Source organism: Balaenoptera physalus (assembly GCF_965194825.1).
Source record: "Balaenoptera physalus genome assembly, chromosome: 14".
Taxonomy (NCBI): Eukaryota; Metazoa; Chordata; class Mammalia; order Artiodactyla; family Balaenopteridae; genus Balaenoptera; species Balaenoptera physalus.
In genome coordinates, this window is record NC_138893.1 from 58,337,422 (window position 1) to 58,363,541 (window position 26,120).

At 39.4% G+C, this 26,120-nt stretch overlaps 1 protein-coding gene and 1 long non-coding RNA gene across 4 annotated transcripts in view; both read right to left on the reverse strand.

The window, feature by feature from the left end:
* The window catches only part of LOC309642402, a 229,856-nt gene that overhangs the window by 118,677 nt on the left and 85,059 nt on the right, over positions 1–26,120 (reverse strand). The gene's annotated exons all lie outside the window — the stretch shown is intronic.
* Positions 9,385–26,120, reverse strand: part of PCGF5 (polycomb group ring finger 5) — a 115,240-nt gene continuing 98,504 nt past the window's right edge. For 2 of the 3 annotated variants that reach the window (XM_082423942.1, XM_082423941.1), the window contains exons 9-10: positions 21,361–21,420; positions 9,385–15,165 (exon numbers count right to left, since the gene is read on the reverse strand). In XM_082423942.1, the coding sequence (XP_082280068.1) occupies positions 15,118–15,165; positions 21,361–21,420 (108 nt within the window). In that variant the 3' untranslated portion in view covers positions 9,385–15,117. The remainder of the gene's footprint in view (positions 15,166–21,360; positions 21,421–26,120) is intronic. The other variant, XM_082423943.1, reaches the window with a different exon arrangement.

Here is a 26,120-nt window from a genome sequence, read left to right on the forward strand (position 1 = left end):
CTCTCTGACCTCCAGGGAGAAGAGAAGGGCTAGAGGTTGAATTGATCACCAGTGGCCAATGATTTAATCAATAATGCCTATGTGATGAAACCTCCATAAAAACTCAAAAGTATGAGGTTCAGAAAGCTTCCATGTTGGTGAACACCTGGAGACTTAGGGAGAGTGGCCTGCTCAGAGAAAGCATGGAAACTCCATGCCCTTTTCCTCTACCTTGCCCTGTGCATCTCTTCCACATGGCTGTCCCTTAGTTATATCCTTTCATAATAATCTAGTAATCTAGTAAGTAAGATGTTTCTCTGAGTCCTGTGTGTCACTCTAGCAAATTAATCAAACCCCAAAAGGGGGACTTTGGAACCTCCAGTCTGTAGCCAGTCAGTCAGAAGCACAGTTGACAACTACCTCCAGATAGATAGTGTCAAAGTTTAGTTGAATGGTAGGACACCCAGCTGGTGCCACAGAGAATGTGTTGTTGTGGGAACCCACCCACACTGGAATTGGGTGCTGAATTATTAGTGACCAAGCATGAGGCGAGATGAGGCTGGAGAGACGGGCAGAGCCCAGAACGTGAAGATCCTCATAGATCATGTTAAGGATTTTGATCTATCCAGTGAACAATGGGAAGCCTTTAAAAGGCTCTGAGCAAGGGAGGCTAGAGGATGTGGTGACATATTCAGATTGGCGATTTGAAAATATTTTTCTGGAAACAGCATAGAGAATGGGCATGAGGGTGGGTGTGTGGTGAAAGCCCATGTTGGGAACGAGATAAAAGGCTTTTACAGGCATCCAGTTAAGAGAACATGGTAGATTAGACTAGGGTGGTGGTAGACAAGACGTAAGCTTCATGAAGAGATATTAAGGAGGTAAGGAGACAGTGCTTGGTGGATTGGATGAGGATTAGTAAGAGGATTGTATCAAGAATGACCCCAGGGTTTTAGGTGTGGGCAACTGCATGGATAGTGAACTATTCACTGAGGCCGGGGGCACTGGGAAGGACTATTTGCGGAGTGGGTATCTTAAATTCTGCTTTGAGAATGTTTAGTTTGAGATGTCTTTGAAACAGCCAAGAAGGGTTTCCAACTGGGCTGTGGGCTATTTGGCTCGGGAGCTCAGAGGAGTGATGGTGTTTGGAGAGATCAATCTGTAGGTCCTCCGAATAGACGTGGTCATTGAAGCTTTGTGCCTGGGTGAGATCTCCCAGGGAAGAGAGCACAGGGTTAAGTCTGGAGGAATGTCTACAATTAAAGATGCAGCAGAAGAGGAAAGCATTTGCATGGTCTTGAGAGTAAATGTCTCCTTAAATTTTGTACCCTAGACGTTTCACTTGCCTCCACTTAGTCCCTTCCCTGCTGGCCAGAGAGGAATAACGTGAATCAGGAGAGAGTCGTATCATGAAAGCCAGAAGAATTTTTTTGAGAAAGAAGCAATGGTCACCATTGTTGAATTCTGCTAAGGGGAGAGATAAGTTGGGCGTGGAAAATACTGTTTGGATTTATCTGTGTCCTGTGGGAGATGGAGAGATGGTTCTGCTGAAGATCACCTCATCTTGGCTTTGTACTGTTTTATAAATTCCAATCCCCTCTCCCTGTGCCCCGCCCTTTCTTCACTATTCCACACTGAGCAGACCTGATGGCCTACATCCCTCCTTCTAGGGCAGCCTCCAACCAGTCTTGCACCTTGATATTTTATATTTCCTTTTCTGAGAGGGGCTCTTCACTTAATTTATCACAAATATACCCCGACTGCTGTTGAAATTGTTTGATATTTCTTAGTAGCTGAGAAGTCTGTGGTACGTGTAGGGCTCTCCTTTTCAGAATAATGAATGCCCGGAAGATCCTTTGGCATGCATGACCCAGAATAGTGCTGGGCACATAGAAGATGCACAGTTGTTGCTTTTGGAAGTGATGGTGGTTAAAGGCGTAAGTTCTGGAATCTGACAGACTTGGGTTCAAATCCCATCCCTGGCAGTCATTAGCTATGTGACTTCAGGCAAATTACTTAACCTCTCTGAGCTAGTTTCCTCATCTACAAAATGAGAACCATAACCAGACCTCATAAGTTTATTATGAGGATTAAGGGAGATAACACATTATGAGGATTAATGAGATAAGTGAGGCCCAGGAGCCCAGGTTATCTGGACCCACTGGAACCCACCTGAGCCTAGGATGGAGACTGACTTGTCAGGATCCTTAGGAAGCGAGGGCCTCCCAAAACTACCCCCTGCAAGCAGAAGCAAGGGAAGGGGTGCAGTGGTCTGTCTGTCTGGACACTCACTTGGGGTGATCTGGGGTATGTGACCTCAACCAAGCAGCACCCCCTTCTCTAGTTTCCCAGGGCAGAGACCATGATCCTCCACAGCCCCTCCCTCCAGCATCCTGTGGCCTGAGAGCCCCAGTTAGATGGCATGTTCCTCTTCCCTAATTCTTTTTCACTCGCTTGGTTATTGAATTTTTCAAAAAGTTTCTTAAAAGACCAAAAAGGAAAAAAAAAGTCTTGTATTTTGGAGCTTGTGCATGCAGTGTCTTTTAAAAGTCAGGCCCAGGGCAGGAGCCCCTCTTGCCCCAGTCTAGGGATGATGGTGGTACTGCAGACATTCTTCTACTAAGGACAGTATCTGTGAGTTCATAGTATAGAAGGGTTGCTGCCCATATTATTCATTGAGGTTTCTCTTTTCTCCTTGAGCACTGCCATGGGCCAGGCCCACGTAGAGCTGAATCACACAGACTGGCTTGTGTGCTCAGGGAGCTTGCAGCGAGGCTGGGAAGACAGATGCTACACACACAACTGCAGTTGAGATGAGTGTCACAAGAACGGGGACGTACAGGGTGAAGTAACCAAGGCAGGACCAGAGAGAGGAAGTGACTTGCCCAAGGTCACACAGCTGGGGAGTGGCTGAACTGGGAGTGAAGCCCTCCTTGGCTCCACTCCTGGATTTCTGCTCACTTTTCCGTCACCACTCCATATAACCTGGGGCTCTGGGTCTGCCTCGGGTGGAAACCCCCCAGTGGCAGCTCCAAGACGCTCTTCAGTGAGCACACTTTTAACAGCCAGAGAGAGACACTGTCCTTGGGCCGGTTCCATCTCCCTTCTTGGTCAGCCCAAATGGGAGAACTTCCCAGAACGCTCCCTCTACCCCTCTAGCTGCTGATCACCCAACTGCTTCCCGGTGGGGAGCTTGAGAAATCAAGGCAGCTGGATGCTGGTAGGTTGTACTGACCAGCCCAGAACGGCTGGTACCAACTTCACAGGCAGGCGGCCGAGCCTCCAGCATTGTAGGATCTACAGCACCCAATGCTGGTTTCGCTTACTCCTTCCCAGGCCCTGGCTGGGTCACTCTGTCCTCGCTCAGAGAGTCAGCGGCTGAATTGGACGCCGGTGGTTCAGACATGACTTCACTCTCCCTCCCTTCAGCCCAGCCCTCACCTCTCGGGGGGCACGTGTTTTGGAAGAGTCTGGCCTGGGCTGGTGCCGGGGCCTCAGTCTCTCAGTCTGGGTTGGATGCTGCAAGGTGGGGTGGGGTGCAGGTGGATCTCTTTTCAGTCTGCTGGCATCATCAGGAGCTGTGTTGTGGCCGACAGGCTGAGTGCCATCTTGCCTCTGGACAAGGTGACCAGGAAGAGAGAGCCATGGTGGAGGGAAGACAGAGAGAAGAGTCCCCTCCGACTCAGTGATCAGAAACCACCCAGGTTTCTGGTCACCTGGTGCGCTTTCCTTCACAGTTTCCAAGGAATACTGCAGGAGATAAGGAGGGAGCGTTTATGCAGAGTGAGCTGGGCTGTGCACACCCTTCCTCAAGGCGGAGAGGTGGAGGGTGCTGGTGGGGTGGGGCTTCAACAGCACCCCAGGAAGGCTTGGTATGTGATACTGCAGCTGTGGGGACACTGACCTGGAGTCAATACACCTGCAAAAATTTAGAGGCCAGAGGCTATGCCTCTCAGCCTGGAGCCATTGGGGAGGGCAGAGGGCGAGAGGGCCTGCTGGGCTGTTAAAAACACAGACTCGTCCTTGACCGTGGGTCAGCTCTACATGGCCCACAGGGGGCCCTGTAAGGGACCTGCAGCAGGAGTATCAGCAGGGAGCCACTTAAACAGACCCTGCACAAGACGGCAGCCTGTGGAAGAGAAAACCCCTGCAGTAAGAGGCTGTGGGCTGTAGCGCTGGCATAGAAGGTCAGGGGCACCAGGAACAGCCCACTGACACAGGCACGGCTCCTGGCAAGGAGAGTGATGGTTGAAGGTTCTGGAGGAGACCCTCCAAAGAACCCAGAAAGAGCATTGCGAGAGAGGGGGCTGTGAGCATCAGTCAGGTCCAGATTGCTTGGAGCCGGCTTACAAGCTGCTCTGCTGTTCTCGGATTCCCCTCCTTCCCCACCAAGTATGTACCCAAATCAGGGAAGGAGGGACCACCACCCTCTAGTTTTGGAAAGTAGGTAACCCTTTACCAGGCCCTAGTTAGGAGCAGGGAAGAAGTGTAACCTTGCAATAAAATAGTGAGTAATTGATCAATATACTGAACTGGACTTTCTGATTTTTCAATTGAGACCATGTTTTGTGATTTAAAGTGTGCTGAGAAAGTGCCGGGGCTACTGACATTTTCATCCAGTGGAAGGGGGCTGTGATAGGCACAGATTCAAGAAGTAGGTGTGTTAATTACATCTCGTGAGTTCTGCTGGTTTAGTGTCACATTTACATTAGGGTCTCAGTCACCATTGAGGAGATAATATGTAATTCACCCATCCTTCAGTTAATCAGCGGGAGACCCCTTACTAGAGCCCTTACTGGAGTCTGAGGCTGCATTGCTCCAATGCCCGTGATAGGACAGGGCTGTGTAAAGGGTTACGGGGAAGGAGCGGGCAAGGACCACCTCTGGGTGGGAGGAGAGCAGCAGCTCCTGAGGAAGGCATCCTGCATCCTGAGCAGGGGGTGGGGCCGGGCCTCTGGTGCGGAGGAGGTGCCTGGCGGGGAAAAGGTGGGTGCTTAGCAGAGCAGCGGGGTCCGTGGGAGCCCTGGTTACCAGGCTTTTCAGGATCCTTTTCTCCCATCCAAACATCCTCCCGCTGCTCCGGCCACCCTCCCCACTCCAGGTTTCCTAAGGAAGTGCTGGGAGTTTGGGTGCGGCTGCTCCTCTCAGTTTCATGGCTTCTTCCCACCCTCTTGGTCTGAATTCCCCACCCCCATCTAGAGCTTCACCTATGACGTAAAAACTTAGGTTTCATTAAATTTAGGCACATTGCAGCCGGGGTGGGTGTGATACGTGCAAAGAAACCCTCTTCTCTCCATCGCCAGTTAGGTTCATACTGAGGACCATGGCTCTGGTCTGGGACCCTGCTGCTTTTTCTTACCTGGGCTACTGTTCTAGGCTTTTAGCCTCTTCCCATGTCTATTCTAGCTTCTATGCTTTACCATCTATTCTCCACGAAGCTCCCAGTGTGGTCATTTAAACATGTAAACAGGATGTTGTTGAGCTCCTGTGTAAAACCCTCCCATTGTGCTCAGAATAAAATAGGTTTTCAAGGGGACCTAAAAGTGTCTAAATGACCCAGCCCCTTGCCTTCTTCTCCAGAATTCGCTCCCATTGTTCTCCTCCTTGTCACCCCTCCCCTCTCCACCTCCTGCAGGTGGCCGGGCAGCATGGAGTTCTCCCTGCTCTTACTCGTTCTGAGGAATACTCTTTCCTGGCCAGCTCCAGCTTCTCTCTCATCTCCACTTAATGCCATTTTCTCAGAAGGGTCTGGACCTCCCATTCTTTCTCATAGAATTTATTTTCTTCAGACAACTTATCCCTCTTTTTATAATGTATTTCTGGTCTTTGTTTAACGTGTATCTCTTTCCCATACTGGAAGCTCAATTAGCGTAAGGGTGAAATCTGTTCGGCTCACCATTTGGACCCCCAGAGTCTCACACAGCTCCTGGTATACAGTGGGTGCTCAAAACAACATCTTGACCACAGTCATCTCAGGCACATACTGGCTGCCGAATATTTATCCTCTATGCGATCCATCCTGGAGTGGCCAGAAGGCCTGAGAATAAGCTTCTCTAGAGCTCTCAGCTCTCAGATGCAAAGAGTCAGGGCCCCTGAGAATAGACTCACCCTAGGGAATAGACAGGCCCACAGTGAAGATCCAAATACATGTCTGGTGATTGCAAGTTATTTAGATCACTTTCTCATCATTAAAATTGGGCTAAAAGTGCCTACCTCATAGGTCTGTTTTTTTGTTTTTTTAAATTTTATTGATGTCTACTTGATTTACAATGTTGTGTTAATTTCTGCTGTACTGCAAAGTGACTCATTTATACATATATATTCTTTTTCATATTCTTTTCCATTATGGTTTATCACAGGATATTGAATATAGTTCCCTGTGCTATACAGTAGGGCCTTGTTGTGTATTCATTCTATATATAACAGTTTGCATCTGCTCATCCAAAACTTCCAATCCTTCCCTCTCCCACCCCCCCACCCCCTTGGCAATCAGAAGTCTGTTCTATCTGTGAGTCTGTTTCTATTTTGTTCATTTGTTTCATATTTTAGATTCCATATACATGTAATATCATGGTATTTGTCTTTCTCTTTCTGACTTACTTTGCTTAGTATGATCATCTCTAGGTCCATCCACGTTGCTGCAAATGGCATTATTTCGTTCTTTGTTATGGCTGAGTAATATTCCACTATATATATATATATATATATATATACATATATACATATACATATATATATGTATATATATATATATATATATATATATATATATATCGTGGAATATATTTTATATATATCTCACATCTTTATCCAATCATCTGTCAATGAACATTTAGGTTGTTTCCATGTCTTCGTTATTGTAAATAGTGCTGCTATGAACGTAGGAGTGCCTGTATCTTTTCGAATTATAGTTTTGTCTGGGTATATGCCCAGGAGTGGGATTGCTGGATCATATGGCAACTCTATTTTTAGTTTTCTGAGGAACCTCCATACTGTTTTCCATAGTGGCTGTGCCAATTTGCATTCCCACCAACAGTGTAAGAGGGTTCCCTTTTCTCCACACCCTCTCCAGCATTTATTATTTGTAGGCTTTTTAACGATGGCCAATTCTGACTGGTGTGAGGTGGTACCTCATTGTAGTTTTGATTTGCATTTCTCTAATAATTAGTGATGTTGAGCATCTTTTCATGTGCCTATTGTCCATCTGTATGTCTTCTTTGGAGAAATGTCTATTTAGGTCTTCTGTCCATTTTTCCATTGGGTTGTTTTTTTTTTGTTATTGAATTGTATGAGCTGTTTGTATATTTTGGAAATTAAGCCCTCATCAGTCGAATCATTTGCAAATATTTTCTCCTATCCTGTAGGTTGTCTTTTCGTTTTGCTTATGGTTTCCTTTGCTGTGCAAAAGCTTCTAAGTTTGATTAGGTCCCATTTGTTTATTTTTGCTCTTATCTCACTGGTCTGTTCTCATGATTAAATGGGTGAGAGTAAGGGAAGACATTTGTAAAGTATGTGCTAGACCCTGTGCTGCATCCTTTACATATTAGTATGTAAAGGATGGGAATATGTTTTATGAATGACCATGTGATTGGAATAGCTCTAGGTAAGCAAAATTTGAGTTACTTGTTGGCATTTTAGCTCCCGGCAAATCAGAGAGAACATTGGGTAACACTGGGTTGCTATCTGTGGATGATCAGATGGAGATGGAAAACGGCTGTGCTGTTCTTTGTTGTTTCCACTGGCATTGCTCTGAGCACTTCCTGTGGCCTCTCATTCCTCCACAAACCTATGGGATAGGGATCTTGTTCCTGCTTTTGGAAACTGAGACTCAACCAGTTAATTGCCCAAAGTCACACCACAGAAGGAGCCTGTATTTGAACCCAGGTCTATGGGGCACCACATGGCTGTTATGAACTGAATAGTGAAGCCCTAACCCTAGGATCTTAGAATGTGACTGTCTTTGAGATAGGGTCTTTGATTGAAGTTGATGAGGTCATAAGGGTGGGGCCCTAATCCAATATGACTGACGTCCACATAAGAAGAGAAACGATCAGGAGACTATTGGGGAAATGGCTAGAGACTTGTTAGCATTGCCTCTGCTTCCTGAAATCTGGATTCTTTCACTACATTGGTTTTATTGGTGCCAGTTACTATGCAAATTGTGTTGTGAGTGTGAGGATATACCACAATGACTGTCAACATCCCTCTCAAAGCTCATTATCTAATGGGAGGACAAACAAACATCAATTACTGTGGTTGTGATAAAAGTGCTAAGTGGTACAGAAGAAGGAGAAAGTTTGGCTCAGCCTACTGGAGTTGATAGGATCTGAACTGGGCTCGGTAGGAGCAGGGCTTTGGTTGGTGGGAGGTGGGGGGTGGTCGATCATTTGCTATTTCTTCCTTCTGGGCATGATTCTCCATTTGATGGTAATCCTGGCACCCCAAATTCCACAGCAGGGGTTTGGGTGTGAAGCAGGGCTCTACATGGCTTCCAGCAAAATACTGTCAGCCAATTCCTCGGCCACACAACAAGCAGAGGCTGGCTCTTAAACTCAGCTGGGGTGCAGACTCCTCCGTAACTTTCTAAACTGGTGAAAAGATCAGAGCTGAGCCTGTGTTGACAAAACACTAAGAACTGGGTAAACTGGCTCCCGTTCTCAAGTGGAGGCGTGGCAGAGACTGATTAGCAGGTCAGAAAACTGTTTCCTTTTTTCCTTGGTTGTGCCCTCCAGGCTTCCCTGAGGCCTTCCCCTGTTCTGGCCCCTGACATGCAGTTAAAGTAAAATGGGCTACATTTTGAGCACTTTCCACGCACAGTCCTCCCAAGTTCTTTCCCACTCTGCAACAGCCTTGCGAAGGGTGATGCTAAAAGGTGAAGGGAGTTTTGCTCAGAGGATGCTGCTTTCCTACCTTGCTGAACGCCTGGGGTCTCCAGCCACCTCCATGGTGTCACTAACCTAAGACAAAGCTTCAGGCACTGTAACAATGGGGCAGAGGTATGAATCATCGAAACCTTCTGACTTGAATGTCTTCAGACCAACTAGAATTCACAAGGGAAGTTATTAATGAAACAAAGCTGTTATCTAAGTAGCTGAAGAAAGCAGACTGTCTTTCAAATCACTTGGGCCTTTCTTTGGTACTCAATTACTTTCAGAAGATGATGTGGATTAGATTAATTTAACAAAAAAAGAAATTGTTCTAAAGTGTATGTGGACACACACCTCAAGTATTATTCGAGGGCCAGTCTGCCATCTTAAAAGTAAACAGTTCAGAAGTCTTTAGAAAATGTTTATCGTCTCAAACATTCAACAAATATTCACAAAATTTGCTACAGTAATACTTAATGGAAACTTTTAAATGAAGGTTATGATCTGCAACTACTGATAATGAAGAATGACAGCAATAAATTATGCAATCAAAATTTTAATAACAAAGATACTATTTTTAACATGGTCAAATATACTTGGCTAAGTCCAGATCTTAAAAAACAAAAGTGTCTAGCCCAACAGTACAACCATACAGCTTTGTACAGAACATTCCATAGATCAACAGAAAATACAGTTGAGCACAAAAATAAAAAATATTTAAAGAGAATCTCTAAGCAGCATTTTATTTCTGCAAAACAGACAAATAGTACTGATTAAATATCTACAAGTGCTTTTCCTTTACAAAAATACATATATTCTTAATAGACTAAGTCATTAACAATGACCTGGTAATCTTTCACTTCAATTTGAATGATTTATAAGCTAAATCTTACAACCACAAAAAGGTTTTTATTTGTATTAAGATGTTACCACTTTTGACCAAAAAAAAAAAAAAAAGCTTAAAATATTTTATATTTCAAAGGAAAATTAGCAACATAACTGTACAATATAGTCTATGATGGTTTTATTTAAAGTGAGGGCTACTCTATTGAAAACTGGTGCTTGCTGTTGTGTTGCCAGATGCAGGAACGCAGCAGAACACTGGTGCTCCCCCCACAAGCTCTTGTCGACCACAGCTTCATAAGGACACTTGGGCCCCCATCCCCATTCAAAAAAATACAGCGAAAGAAAACCAACCCCAAACAACGTTAGGCTGATCCCATTCCATTTCTAATGTGCAGAACTCCTGCTCTGCTGGACTGATGTGAAGTCCACGGATATATAATCTATTCACTATCTCTGCACTGCCCAGAAATATTTAATCTTCAGTTTGTACTAGATTAGTTTCTTAATCCGTGAAGCTCTGAAAGATGGAAGAAAACTGGACCCAGTATTTAGTATGTTTCACTTGATTCTAGATTTAAAGGTAATTAAAATTAAAAAGCATTTCTGAATAATGACTCAGGTTTTGAATCCTAGAGAAAGGGGCATAACAAGTATTCGGACACATTCTAATGAGCATTTAAAATAATTTATTTTTGTTTAATTTTGTAACTTTCTGAAAAGGAAGTGCTCGAGCATTTTAATTCTATTTGAAAATATAGTAAGGATAGCAAATAAACACACTACTTGTGAAAACTACATTACATTAGGAAGAGAATCACTTTTAAATTATTTGGGAAAATGCCACTGTTTTAAGAAAAAACTATGAAAACCCTGTAATGTATATTTGAGTACATTTTAATGAACTTTCAATCTGAACTTTTTTCAACAAAATACTATTGAACTAGGTATATCAAGTAAATCCAGAACTAGTTCGTTATTTTGTGCTTTCAAAGGGTTTGAGTTTCTAGTATATTTAATATTTTTCAATTTTTATAAACCAGATTTGGCAGACATGTTATATTCCTTATTGTAGGGATAGGTATATATCTTAAAATAATAGCATTTCATGTTTTTATGTTTCTAACCCAGAAAATTAAAGTTACGGCAAACTCACTCATTTTTGTAATTCCCAAAACCAAAATCTATATCTCACTGGTATAAAGCATAGCCTGCTGGAAAACTCCTTATGGTAAACCAGAGTATATAATGGAATGCATCCATCTTTATCCGATCCAATGCGGTTTACCAGGGGGCCTGTCAGGAAGACTTCATAATGTGAGCTTTACTTGAGGTGGCCCACAGCATGGGCTCCCCAAAAGATCGGTGTGAGGACAGGGCTTAACCTGGTGTATATGCTCTTCATCTGGGGCTTATCTTGCCGAATTTGGCTGTATGGCTAGATTCTAAAAACAAAGTCATTGCTGAAAAACAAGACAAAGAGTTACTTTAAAAAAAAAAACCACAGGCCTTTAGGAAAATTTTGCTTTTGAATACAGAAAAAGCATTTACTTATGTGAATCCAACAGAATGCACTATTTTCTATTACAAGTAAGCATGTCTGCACTTTTACCAAAGTCTGTCTTTAATAAAATTTCTCATATTACTAAGAACCCAGGAACTAATAAATAAGCATAATTTTAGTCTGTATCGCCTCCATGGAATAAAAAGCTTCTCAAATTAGAATTTAAAATCTCAATTTCAATTTTCTTTTCAAAGTATGTATTTCTCCCACTTTTCATCCAGAGGGAGGCTTTTTGTTGTGTTAATCTCTTTTTCACCTTTGAGGATTTCCTAAGATCTGTCAGATGGTGCTGGAAAAACAAGAAACATAGCTGAAAGGAAGTATGTTCTGATTATTGCAAGAAAAACCTGCATTTGATTGATCTTACCATGAAAATTAAGTTTAAAGCCTTTCTTTGGTGATATTTTAGCAATTACTCAAGGTTATTGCCTAATTATATAAAAGTAACTTGCAGTCTAAAAATTTCCAACCTCCAAACAGTTAAACTGTCTCTCTAACATGGTTATTAACAGTAAAATGTCTTTGGTGATAACTATTTTCTTATGAAAATCTTTCAAAAAGAGATTATTCTAACTTACAAGAGCCTATTTAGATACAAAACCATTGATAAGAGACAGGGACAGAAAACTCAAAATTTATGCAGTAAATCTAAAACAGAAATGCACTTTAGCAATGAGGCACTTTCTCTTAAATAGTTCAATAAAGCTAAACAGTTCACAATATTATATAACATACTTTTTTCCCCTTAAAGAATCATTTTAAGTTACACATAGTTGAGCAAACTCATTACATTTATAAAATGTGGCATATTAATATGGGACAGATTTTTAATGCATGAAGAAAAATACTTTTCTAAAAGTAGTTAAAAGACATCACCCCAAGGTATCTGGACCCCAGACTGAATGACCTAATACTACCTCATCAGTGAATCTTTTAGTTTATTTGTTTTTATACTTAAAAGTATTCTGTTAATCTGGAGAAAGGGCCATATTTGGATTTTTCTGTTAACTAATGTGATTACTTCCGTTAAAGTGATATCTATAAATAAAGCACAGGCCTTCTTTAGATCCAAGGTTCCTTGACCCTTGTACATCTATGATATCTAAAGCAGAGAAAACAGATTACAAAATCTTTTATGGAAGTAAAGTTCTTTCAGTTTGTTGCTTAAGAAACAAGAGATTAAAGAAAAACTTAATTTAGTTTTATTCTCCAATTTTGCATTCAGATGATTATTCCTATAGGCTATTTGTATAAGGAGTTTATCTTACTAGCACCCCAAGTTTGTAAAACTAACCACCTGTGTATTTTTGCCTGTAAATTTTTCTATACCTCGTTTCTTACAAATTCCACAACCTGACTCAGGGGATAATTAACTAGGGATTAGTGTATTACTAGACATGAAAGTAGTCCCATACTTAGAAAACCATAGTTGAATATATATGAAGAAGTCTGTGGTTCTAATAGTAATACCACATTACTCAGGACCATCATAAAACGTGTACCTTTCCCCATATAACTGATGCCCTTTTTATGCAAGGTTTTCACATGTTTTGGCACATATTCCATTGCATTTCAATAAAAGTGTTAATATATTAACATTAAATAAAGGAATTTTATATAAAAGTATTCTCAATTCCATAATTGCTTCCTATATATTTCCTTGGAAAATAGTGACATTACATAAGATGAGGCAACAAGCCAAATTTAATGAGATCACGTATATAAAACTCATTTAAGGCTGCAAGTTTTGTCTGGGGACCCAAAAACATCCAGGTCTCATTTGTGGGTTTTAAAATGCACTCTCTATTTTGAGTTAATTAAAATCAGCTTCCATAAGTAATCACTGACCTAGATGTGACAAGTTTACAAGAAATCTAAAAATTTCTTTAGGATGTCAAGGAACTGCATTTGACAGCGTAGCAAAATAATTTCTGTAGCTGGGGAGTAAATTCAGTTTCTGGTTTAGGGTAATGGTCTGTGCCAACCATTTTTAAAGAGTTAACAAAAATCTGCCTTTTAAATTCTCTTTGTGAGCCCCTCCAAGCACAAACACAGTCTAACAAAGTGAAATTTTAAAAGTATTGCCATAACCTTTTTCACAAAAGTCAGGCCAAAAACAACAGAAAACTTTAGACTTTTTGACTTAAAGATATAAAGAAAAGATAATTATGACGTTTCAGCCTTTTATATTGTGAAATGCATCAAGATTTAGCTGTATTTTGTATGTGTTTCTTGGTCGTACACTGTTTTATTTCTAAGAAGCATTTTGAGATTCAGAAGGCATTACCCTGTGATACATTTTACCGGAAAATGTAGCACATCTACTATGTAGACAGTATAAAAACTATGTGTGTAACACACAGATTGTGCTCATGTCAGATTTCTAGAACAAATATTTTTTCCTAACTTTCAAGATTATTTCCTAAGTATTTCAGAGGTTAACTTTGAAACTGAGGAAATAGGCCTAAGTTTCAAAGCAATTACTAAAACTTAATTTCCAAAGAAGTTTATGAAAAATAATGTAAATGTTAAGAGGTTTAAAATGAAGTTCTTCATATAATTTAAGGTGACAAGACTTTTTTTGACTTGCAGACTCATCTCAAAATGAATGGAAGACTTAAAAAAAATGCAAACTCAAGGACATTATCATAGCTCTGACCTTAAAGAACTTATGTATGAAACAATAATCCCATTTCCCCCTGATTACTACAGGATCTAAAATGAAATATCCTCAAACCATTAATTCTGGTTAGCATATTTATCTATTACACTGCATTTTTTCTATTTTATGCATATGGTTTGGAAATGTGACAGGTTACTAACAGTTTTAATCTACAATTGCTTTGAGATTTTTGAAATCCATAAAATAGCTAATGTCACCTGCTCTAAAAATCCTAATACTTAAATCATCATAACCTTCTGCATGCCACAATGACACACACCTAAGGCCAACTGAAAAAGGGAAACAATGTACTTCATTAGATAAGAGCCACAGTATAACAATGCACACATAAAGTGGGCTACGTGACGGCGATGACATTTCATGAAGCAGCACCCGCTCGTCATAAGGCATTATGAAAGATTAACCTCACTTACACATTAATTTTGTTAGAAGTAAATGTGATCAGCTGCCAACATTTCAAATGGTTGTGAATCTCACTTCAGCTCTCCAAGAAGTCACATACGTTTTCTGGAGGGTGAACAGGCCCTCCCTGTGCGACTGGTAGACTACACAGACAGATGACTCAAAATGCCTACAATTATAATGTGCTCTAATGTAAAGAACAATTGGAATTCTTCCCCAAAGGACTTGCACACTCAAGAGTGACCTATTTTGCACACAAAAAGCTTACTGAGAACAGGACAGTGGCTCAAGGACCACTTTTCTAAATATATTTCCCATACAAAATAATTTCAAGATATAATAATTATTAGTTCCTTGTACAGTACTCTATTTAAACAAGAATTAATCAAATAGTAAGCATGTGAAAACTGCAACACCACAAAGATTGAGCCATATTACTAGTGTAATCAAACATTAGAACAATCTTGGAACAGGCAAGCAAAATATTCAGAAGGCTGGATCGTGGCTGCACACCTAACTGATTTCAACCATGACTTGTACTGTACACTGTGAGACAGCACAGATACCTTATGCAGATGGTTCAGTAGCAGAATGGCACTTGGTTTGCTCTTAATAGAAACAACAAAAATGCAACTGACAATCTAGAGACAGACAATGGCCTTATTCGCATGCTGCAAGTCTGGTTGTGCCCCCCCAGTCCACACGCCGTTCACTGTGCAGTCTGTCGATGAGTAAACACGTAGTGCAGGATTCGTTCAGTGGGATCTAGGCCCCGTGGTCTAACCAAAATCAATCCTTGGTCGATACTGCAATACCATGGGGTATGACTATAAAATAAAAGCAGATGATGAATAAGACTGTTGATATAAAAACAATATAGATTATACATAAAAGACTTTAAGAATGTGCAGTTATAGCTTACAGTATTTCCTGGTACTGGTGATTACGACAATTAAGGTTGTAATTAAGACTATATTTTTAAGCGGCTACTATTTTCTAGAATCAGTCAAGTTTTCTATAACTGGCAACAAAGGTCAAGCTGGAAGGCCTGCAGATGTCATACTGCTTGCATATGTGAATGGTACTAATGTTAATACTTAGGGCGAGGCAGGGCCTGTGGAGGATGGAAAGCTCTCACCTGCAGTCACCTGTGGGGCTGAACAAGACAAGCCCGCAGACCGGACTCCGTCAGGGCTGCTGTTTGCGAGAGCCCATTGAGTCACGAATTAACAAAGACCTCCTGCTATGAATCTAGGAAAACTGGGATAGTGTCTACAAATCACACATCTTAACTTTGACACTTCTTTTTAGAATTTAAAACTTAACTGTCATTTAAAAAATGTTGAAAAACAAGTAACTGTTAGACGAAACCGCCTCCTTTCAATAGTTGATACTACTAAATATTTGGACTTGACTATTATGTAACTGAATGGTTCAGACTGTCCTTCGGTTTTGCTCTACGTAGGGAAGGTATCATACATCAACATACAGCACTAGAGAGGAAACAGCTTCCTGTGGTAAAAGCCACACTGCTACTTCGTCTTTTTTACCCTCTGTTTTGTCATATCACATAGAACTCAAACATCAAAGTCAGCAAGGGTCTGAAGAACCAATGGTTTTCCTTTTCTTAAAGGTGCAGATTCCCCTTTTTAAAACGAAATTTCCAGGAGCTACTTTTATGAAAACAAGAAAGGGCTGAGATGGCTACTGACTTGTTTCCCCCCTTGTCTCTGTGTAGGTGAATGCAAAAATCCTGTCTTTCTTTCCTATAGACAAAAGTGGTAGACTGAGATTCCAGAACCCTGAAAATGACTGTTTCTGTAGGTATCATCGCTATGCTACATCCTGGGAAGTCTCTCTCACCATTCAGCTCAGGGTTGGACTAGAGGGTAGGAAAAAAAATTCCTAGATCTTGCTGTTCCCAGCTGAAGAAGTAAGGTGATGCCCTACAGTTTTCTAAGGACTGGAGTAAAAGTCACAGTCTCTCAGGGTTTCCATGGTCTAAATCTACTGTGGTTAAATTTTGCTTCCTTGTTTTTATTTAAACTTTATTCTGTTCCCTCTGAATCAGAATATCTGTGAGTGGGACACAGAAATCTGTATTTTACAAAACTCCCTGGGTTTTCTGAAGTTCAGGCAGAGCTGGAGACTGCTACCTAGACATCGTATTAACCTAACTTGACTACTTCCTATCCTACCTGACCCAACCCAGAGCTTGTCTCTCATCATAATAATCTTTCTAGCTTTGCTTTCCATTCCTGTTGAATCTGCATACTTTCTGCAAATAATTAAGTCACTTGTTCAAAAATCCATTCATCATGCATAGAAGAATCCATCACCAATTCTACTAGGATGTAGGAAGAGAGAGAAGTAAAATGACTTGGTTGTCAGTGGTTGGGATTTTCTCAGTTTTTGGCTGAAAATGGTTTTGTCTTCTCCTCCAAGTAACCATTTGTATGTGTGTGTGTCCTATGACAACGTGAAGTTTAAGAATTATTCGTGTTACAAAACTGGAAATGGTTAAGGTAAACCTTAAGTCCTATTTGTGTTTCAGCTTGCCTTCTGCAGTAAAACGGCACTGCACGCACTGCAATGCAACGTGGCCTATCGCTCCTCTTAGTTAGTGTCACGGGACTGCGCTGAGGGGAGACTGCCAGTCCTCGGTCTCGTCATTTACTAAAAGAATCCATACTTCCAAAGTACATATATTTCACATGTGATAATTTTAGAAAACGATAAAAATTGACTGGTTGATATACTATTTTTCTTAAAAAATAAATTATTTACCATAAAAGTAACTTGGTTTTAGATTTAGAAAATATAGAAAACCACCAAGAAAAAAAGGAGAATCATTTAAATCCCACACCCAAAGATAACCACCAGAGTCATTTTAATGTACATCCATCTAGTCTTTTTGTCTACATTATTTTTCTTTTTAAAACTGGAATCACGCTACACATATTGTTTGGTAAATAATTTTGTCCATAAAAGAATTTTGTCCATTAAAAAAATTTCATAAACTTATTTCTACAGTATTTAATATGGTAATACGTGATCATTTTTAAAGGCTACATATGATACCTTTATAGAAATGTACAATAAATTATCAACAAATCTTTTACTGTATATTTTAATTTCTTTTTTTTTTGCTATTATAAATTTATTGTGACCCAATGATCTATTCCCCACTCCCCACCCTATCTCTCCTGCACCCTTAGGATTGGTTCCTAGAAGTAGAACTGCTGATTCAAACAGCACAAGCATTTTAAAAGGCTTTTTGGTAAATGCTATCACACTGGACTTGAAGAAAGTTGTCCTATTTTTACATTTCTGGAAGAAATATGAGTGCTCATTCTTCAGTAGTCTCCTCAATAATGAGTACTATTCCTTTCCTCTCTCTTAATTTGGAAATTTAATAAGCATAAAATAGTATTTTATTTCTTCTTCCATTTTGACTTCTAAATAAGTTAACCATCTTTATATGTTTACTAGCCAGTTGTGTTTCCTTCTTTTGTGATTTGTCTTATCATGTCTTTTGTTCATTTTTCTATGGAAAGGTGAACCCTGTCCTACAGATTTGTATGGATTCTTTACATATTAGGGCAGCAAATCTTTCTGTCATATATTGCAAATATTCCTTATTTATGGTATTTTTGCCATGTACTTTTCAGTATTAGTAGTCAACTTGGTTTGTTTTCTTTCCTTTTACAAGTACAATGAGAAAGGCCATCCTCACTCTGAGGTTAGTTAGCTGTGTTTTCTTCCTGATCTTTGATGGTATCATTTTTAGTGTGTACCATTTTAGCCATGAAAAACACCTATAATGGGAGGTATGGATTGAATCCCCCCACCCCATCACCACCACCAAAAGTCTCAGTACAATTAACTGAAAACAAACCCTACTAGATCACATCCCACCCCAACATATATGCTCCAAGTTCCCCGATTCCCCGGTCAACTGCTCTCTCTGCTCCAGGCCTTTGGCCACCTTGCAGCCCTCAAACCACCAGACACGACCACATCTCTGGATCTTTGCACTGCGTGCCCTAGGCCTAGAGGGCCCTACCCCAGATAGACACACAGCTATTACTCTCACTTCTTTTTGACCAAAAATCCCCAACTCAAAGAGGTCTTCTCTTGGCTATCTTATCTAAAATATTCTATTTATCTACTTTAATTTTTCTTCTAACACTATAAATTTTACTCATTTATCTTTCATCTGTTATCATTAGAGTATAGGTTCCATGAAGGAAATGAATTTTTTTTTTACTTCTGTGTTCCCAGGGCCTAGAAGATTGCCCAGTGCATAATTAAGGGCTCAATAGATATTTGTTAATCTTTTTACCCTCCACTAATTTGAAATACTCTTGATAGATTCATGTTCCTGAGCTATTCTTTTTATTCATGTGTCTATGTTTAAGATCGTACCGGATTTTAATTACTTCGGCTTTAAAATACATTTCAGTAGGTGGCCATGCATGTGCCCCGTGATTACTCATTTAAAAATGGGACTGACCAGAGGCACCAAGTTATATTTCCTGATGAACTTCAGGATGTCTGACTTTGTCAAGTTAAACAAGAATCTGGTAAAAATGTGTTTGAAACTATATTAAACTTCATAATTTAATTATGGGAAGAACTGACATCACTATAATATTTAATGTACTAAATTTCCTGTGCGCAAAGTGGGATTGTGGTTACATATGAGAAGGTCTTTGATCTTAGGAAACATATGCTGAAGTATTTAGAGGTCGACTGTCATGATACGTGCAATTTAATTTCAAGCGGCTCTGTAAAGAAACAATAGATATATTTATAAAGAGATGAACAAGATAAGGAGAAGAGGAAGAGGGAGAAAGGGGGGCAAAAAATGTAGCAAAATGTTAATTGGTAAATCTAAGTAAAAGTAAATGATATTCCTTTGTATTACATCAACTTTGTTGTTGTTTTGAAAATTTTCAAAATAAGCTTGCAGGAAAAATTAGGACTTAACATCAAATTTTATCAAATGCCTTTTCAGCATCTACTAGTAGTTATTTGACTTAGTGTTTTTAGGATATAATATATATATAATTTCCCTCTCCCCAGCATGAAGCCATTCTTGCATTTCTGATAAAAATACTACTTAGTCTTGGTTTATTATTCTTCTAGCATGTTATTTTAGTATATTTAGTATGTTATTTACCATCTTTGTTTTTATGTTCAAAATAAGATTTGATACTCGTTTTCTAATTGCAGGTTCTCTGTCAGTTTCTGCTTTCACGATTATGTTACTTTTGTAAAATGAATTTGGAAAAATTCCATCTTTTTCAATGACTTAAACCAATTTAGAATGAGAATGATCTATTCCTTGAAAATATGAGAGAACGTGACCATTAAAAGTAGTTTTATATTTAGGTATCTGTAATTTAATTTTTTTTACATCTTCCATAATTTAGTGATTTACATTTTCTTCTTGGGTGAATGTTGGTCCACTATTATTTTCCTAGAAAACTGTCTATTTCATGAAATTTTCACAAAATTAAAACATGTAATAGTATAAAGCTACACATATAATACTTTCTTATAATAGTGATAATTTTTTTCTTGAAATTTTCTAGGTGATTTTTGGCTAAAGATGTTCTGACAGGACTATACTCTATAACGAAGTGTGTGAAGTAAGAAAAGGAAGCGTGTGTGGATTTTTGAAAATTTGGTCTTATTCTAGTTCTCTAAAACTTTAGATCAGAGTTTAAGAATATCTTTATTTCTCAGGAAATAAATAGACATCAGTGCCAAGAGTAAAAGCAAAAAGCCATGTATGTATGAGTTATAACTAAAGGCAGGAGCAGCACTACAATTCATCCCCAAATCAGCCGTGAAGCTAAAGTCAGCTGAAACATCTACGCATCTCTCACCAGCTCAGTTAAATTATTTACTCACCCCTCACCCTCAACTGCATAATATGAGGAGAAGGATGAGTTTTTTTCTCCAAATGATTTTCTATTGGCCTTTATAGTTGCTAAATGTGCTTATTCCATTACTAAAAACAACAGGACTTAAAAAGTGTGTATTAAGAAACACACATTCTAATGACAGTGTGGGGATTTCCACAATCACAGCACTGACAATGAGACTGAGGGAAGTTCTAGATAAAATGCTAATTTAACATTTTTGATTTGAAGTGGTTCTTCTAATACTTAACATATATTTATTTGTCCCAACCCTAAAATTGCAACATCAGAGGTAAGTTTGCTAGTAAAGTTTGTTATATAATTACAATTCTCCTTTCTTGGCTCCAAGGAAATAATTATGAAGACTACTTTAATTTCTGGGATAAAAGAACAATGGAGATTTTTAAGAAATGCCATGGTTAACCCATGGATCAAGGTCGATCATGGATCATCTCTATACTCAACAGTAATCCTTACTATTCTACACTTAGTCTCTTCTGTTTTCCAAATTTTTAAAATGTACTTATATTAGATAAACTTTTCTCAGAGGTATGTTCCCGTTTTCTCAGTGCATTACTAAATCAGTTCACTATCATTTCTGCGCTAGAAGAGGTAACTCAAGTACAGTCCTTAGGACAGGGCCTAGTAAGCAAGCTCACAACTGCATTTAGCTGTTGCTGTTATTTAGCTTCACCTAATCTGGCATTTTATCTTTCACTTGTGGGTGAATGATTAATTAAAAAAACACACACACAAAGAAGTGTTAAGTATAGAGCAGAGATCCAATACGGAGCAGAGATTTCTCATGGGCTGAAACCGGTAATTATTAAAAATTCCTGAGGCATAAATAATGGCCTTAACATTTATAACTTCATTTTTAGTTTGGCAAAATAAAATAGATAATTCAAGAGAACTAAAATAATGGGAAACTTGGGGGATATAAGTTGAAAAGACGAAGTTTTGTAGCTCAAGTAAGTCTTAGTTTTGCAAAGTTACATGTCTTAGGAACTTGAGTTTGGGGTGAAAGCAGTCACCTTTGTGGCAGGCAGGCATCATAGGGTCATATGTACAGTCGTGAGTGCCTCTTACCTGATACAAAGGGCCATCCTGAGGGCAGACTTGCGAAGCTGAGCAGTTCAGACACCGAAACTGCGGAGGAGATGAACTCATCAGATAAGAGGCATCCACAACTGGATACATATTTAAAATATTTTAACGTCAAACATGAGTCAACATGATTAAGTAAACACTTTCCAAAATATGGTAGTTGTTTTTGGAAAAAGTCTTTAATAACTTAGTGACTGGTAAATTTTAGCTTGAAATTATTTTAGTCTCTAGATATGAGTTTTGTTAATATTCTGCAAATATTTACCAAAACGGTGACCTATACTTTCCATCTCCTCTTCAAATACTAAATTCCTGAGAAAACCCTCGCCTTCTCAATCCAGGAGGGGCGCCCTCTTTCTTCCAACTTTTCCTGTGAGTAATCTCTCCTAGATCTCCTCTTCAACCACCCTGAGAGGGAACACTGTTTGAGGATCTCAGAGCTCTGAGAGGGGCAGGGAACTTGCCTCAGCCTGTAAGCGATCCATGTTCTGTTTTAGATTAGGTTCTTCATATTCCTCCGATTAGACTCTTAGTCTCCATAACTATTTTAATAGCATTAGACTGTGAGCTCTTTGAGTCTGAATCTTATTCATATTTGCAATCTTAAGAGCTAAGGCACAGAACTGGCACACAGCAGCCACTCAAATGTTTTATGAGTAAATCAATGAATGAACATATTTTTAAACTAGTGAGTAGATTCATTTCTAAATCTACCATCTTTTAACGGTTAACCATTCATATTAAAAAATCATTCCTAAATCTTGATTTTTCAATATTATCCTGAACCCTTATTAAGCATAAACATTTTAACTGTAATGGAATTATGAAACATTAACACACTTTAAAATTATGCATATATGAATTCAACATCGTGTGCTTTTTCAAAACAGAAAAAAAAAAAAGATTAAAAATATGTGAGATACAAATTAACCAGGATAAATCTAACATCCCAGAGCAGGTTTTTAAAATATACTTTGGAAGAATATTTAAGTAAGCAATTATTAAAACAAATACACTGGTAGCTTTTAAAATAAAATTTTAGATATTTTCCATTTCCTGAAAGACTTTAGCAATTTTTTCCCTAGAAGCTAGTCCTTGAACTTCTGTACTGGGCTCATCAACATGCCGTAAGACACGCCCAGCACTGCTATCGCTGACAACCTTCCCCCTTCTCCCCGAAGACTCTCCACACTGGGGCCTGTCAGACTTCGCCTAACTATGCAAGTCCCAAATAGCATTTAACAAGTAAACAGAGTAGAAAGAGGCAAATTTCACTGTTTGTTTGTTTGTTTGTTTCTATTAATCTCTTTGGTATCAGTCAAGGTAGATGTTTGTTTTTCCTAAAATTGCTTGGTAATGCAAAGAAAGCAAAGCAAGACAAACGTGGTGCGGTAACTTTAGGTAGGGGCTGGCAGGGGTTGTTGGAAGAGAGAAAACCAACCAGGATTATCTGAGAAAAGGGGGAGTCCTGAGAGTAGGTACTCAACCTACCCAAGGAAAGGTAAGCAGGAAGAACATGAGTTCATGGTGAAAGCTGAGGCTGAAGAGACAGAGATATTAACAGTTAGCTTGCAGACATGAGACTAAGTGTAGGAGGAGAGAATTATATAATAATAATGAAAGCAAACATACATAAGCTATTAATAAAATAACATTTATTATGTCTGGCACTCTGCTAAGTACTTCATTATATAATAGTTCATTAATTCTTACTAAAATTTTTCAAGATAGGTATTATTACCCCAATTTTAAGGACCAAAAAACTGAGGCAAAACTATGCAGCGGGATACAACTGGGAGGAAATAGCTGCAAAATACATAATAAAAGATGAATATCCAGAATACATAAAGAGCTCCTAGGAGTCGGTAAGAAAAAGATAAACTTCACAATGGAAAAAAGGGGCAATGGATATGGAAAGAAACTTCACACAAGAAATACAAAATTGAAAATATGAAGTGTTGGTGAGGGTATCAGAAAATGGGCACTCATACATTATTGGTATGACTATAAACTGCTAAAAACTTTTTAGAGGACAATTTATCAGTATCTATCAAAATTTTAAACATGCATACTCTGCTGTAAATCCACATCTGGAATTTAGCCAATAAATATGCTTCCACGTGTGCAAAAAGATATATACACTGGAATACAGCATTGTTTGTAATGTCAAAATATTTGAAAAAAATCTAAATGAGTCAAATCAAACGAGTATATTAATCAAATTATGCTACAGCCACACAAGTGGAATACTATCAACTTGTTACAAATAATTATTTTAAAATGTACTGATTCTCCACAAGACATATTAACAAATGAGAAAAAGAAGCTGCAAAACAATACATATGAACCCATTTATGTTTCAAAAAATGTGATGAACACTGCACGGATATTATAAACAGAATCCATGTAATTAGACTGGTGATTAAGTCCCTTCTAAACTGAGGTCTTATTCTTCAATTCCACACCCTCAATTTATGGATGTGGAAACTACAGGGCAGGCCAGTGGTCATGGATCATGTCCCCTAAGATCATCTTACTCAAAGGGTGGCCCAAATATCAGGTGCACCGGCAACGCCTGGGAGCTTGTCAGAAATGCAGAATTTCTGTCCTCACCCCAGAACTACTGAATCAGAATCTGTATTTTACCAAGATTCCCCAGGTGTTTTGTGATTTGCATTAAAGTTTGAGAAGCAATGGTTTAAAAAAAGGTACATTTTCTCCCACTAATAAGCAAAAGATGAACACCAATCTTGAGGTGCAAATACTGTTATGAACTGAAAAATTTCTGGGACTTAGCTAAGTTTGACTGGATATTTGATTCCTAAAGATAAAAGTCTTTCAAAAATGCATCACAATGAAGACAAGGATCCAGAAAGAGCACAGAGGACAGAAAGCAGGCTGAGCCTGAAGTGAAACCGTTCCAGGATAAAGGGGAGGAGTGGCCCAGATGCTGTGTGGCACAGGCAGAAATGTCCTGCTCCTGAGGAGTGGAGGCAAAACTGACTCCCCGAGGTTCCCCCTAGGAGTCTAGCAAGAGGACAAGGCCAAGAGGTGATGTGAATACGGGGGCTCCTGCCTGCGGCAAAAGACCCAGAAAGGCAGAGGTGGCATCCAACATGAAGAGGGAAGAAAACCACAGACTCAGAGACACACAGAAGAGTCCAGAACTTCAGAGGGCACCCCACAGCACCGAACAAAATAAAAGACTGCAAATGCCAGCCAAGTCAATCAAGAAATTTAATCCAATGCCAATCTCAATCCCATTCTCAAGCTCACCTCAACATTTAAAGGGGGAAAACTAGCCAACATAATTTAAAAAATAATAATAATGAGCTTTTTCCTAACAGATGCTGATAGACATCATAAAGTAACCTAGAAGGCCCAACTATTTTCCTTATAAATTAGTTTGGACCAGGGCTCGAACCCGTATCCCCTGCATTAGCAGGCAGATTCTCAACCACTGCGCCACCAGGGAAGCCCATGGACTTTATTTAAATATATCCCAAAGAAAATGGACAATTGAGGAGTCTTAGATAGGGGTGTTATGTGATCAGATTTTTATAAAAGCTATGATGTGAAATGCTGGTGCAGGATAAGTCCTACTCAGAAGAACAAAACAATGTCCAGGAACGTAGATATACACATCTGCATGTGTACACATATGTCTAGATACATATGCACAGATAATGGTGACATCTCAAAACAATGAGGCAAAGTATGACGTATGCAATAAACTATTTCTGGCAAAAAATTCTTAGAATAAGTTTTAGAGTCTTAGCCTTGTTGTAGGTGTGTGTGTGTAAATGAACAAATCCCAGGTAGATTAAAATGTTTAATATAAAAAAGTACCAGTAGTAAGTGAAAGAACCATAAGGCGGTCATTAGTTTAGGAAATATGCCGACCCCAGCCCAAGACAGAGCCAGTTAGCAATGCCAGTAGAGACAGTAACGAGAGCTTTTCAGACAATCTGGCATCTTGCTGGCAATGAAGGGTAGAGATGGGAAAGGATGTGACTGCAATAAATATGCTGGAAGGGGCTTAATCAAGAAAGAATTGTTTTATTGTTAGTTTGTCCATTCACTCCAACTGTCAGAATTCATCAATTATAATAACTCATAATTAACTGGAACATGAGCAAAAATTTAAAATTTGTTTAACAGAAAACAAATGGGAAACAGACTGAAATAAACAAAGTGACCTTTAGGCTATATTTTGCCTAACTACTTACTACCTTATAAAAGACAAAACTTTCATTCAATTTACTCTTCAAACAAATACTTACTGAGTATCTGTACTAGGCACTGCTTTAGGTGCTGGAGACTGAGCAGTGAACAAATAATCATCCCTACCCTCAGGCTACATTTTAGTTGGGGACAAACAATAAACATACAGAAGAGGCATAGTGATGGTATGAAATACTGTGGAGGACGGCAAGGCATGACAAGGGGTTAAGAGTGCCAGATCAGGAGAGGGGTTGGACTATTAACGGAAGTCAGAGGCCTCACTGAGGAGGGGATGTAGAAGCAAAATTCTCTGAGTGAAGGGGGTAAAGGGAACAAGTTAGGTGGATATTTGGGGAGGCAAGGGCAAGCCTGGCATGTTAGAGGAAACAAATACAGAGGCCAGTGAAGCGAGAGGAGGGAGCAAAGGGTAAGAGCAAAGATGTCTTTGGGGAAAACTGTGTGGGGTCCACCATCTATAGGTCCCTGGAAGGACTTTGGCTTTTATCTAAATGCCATTA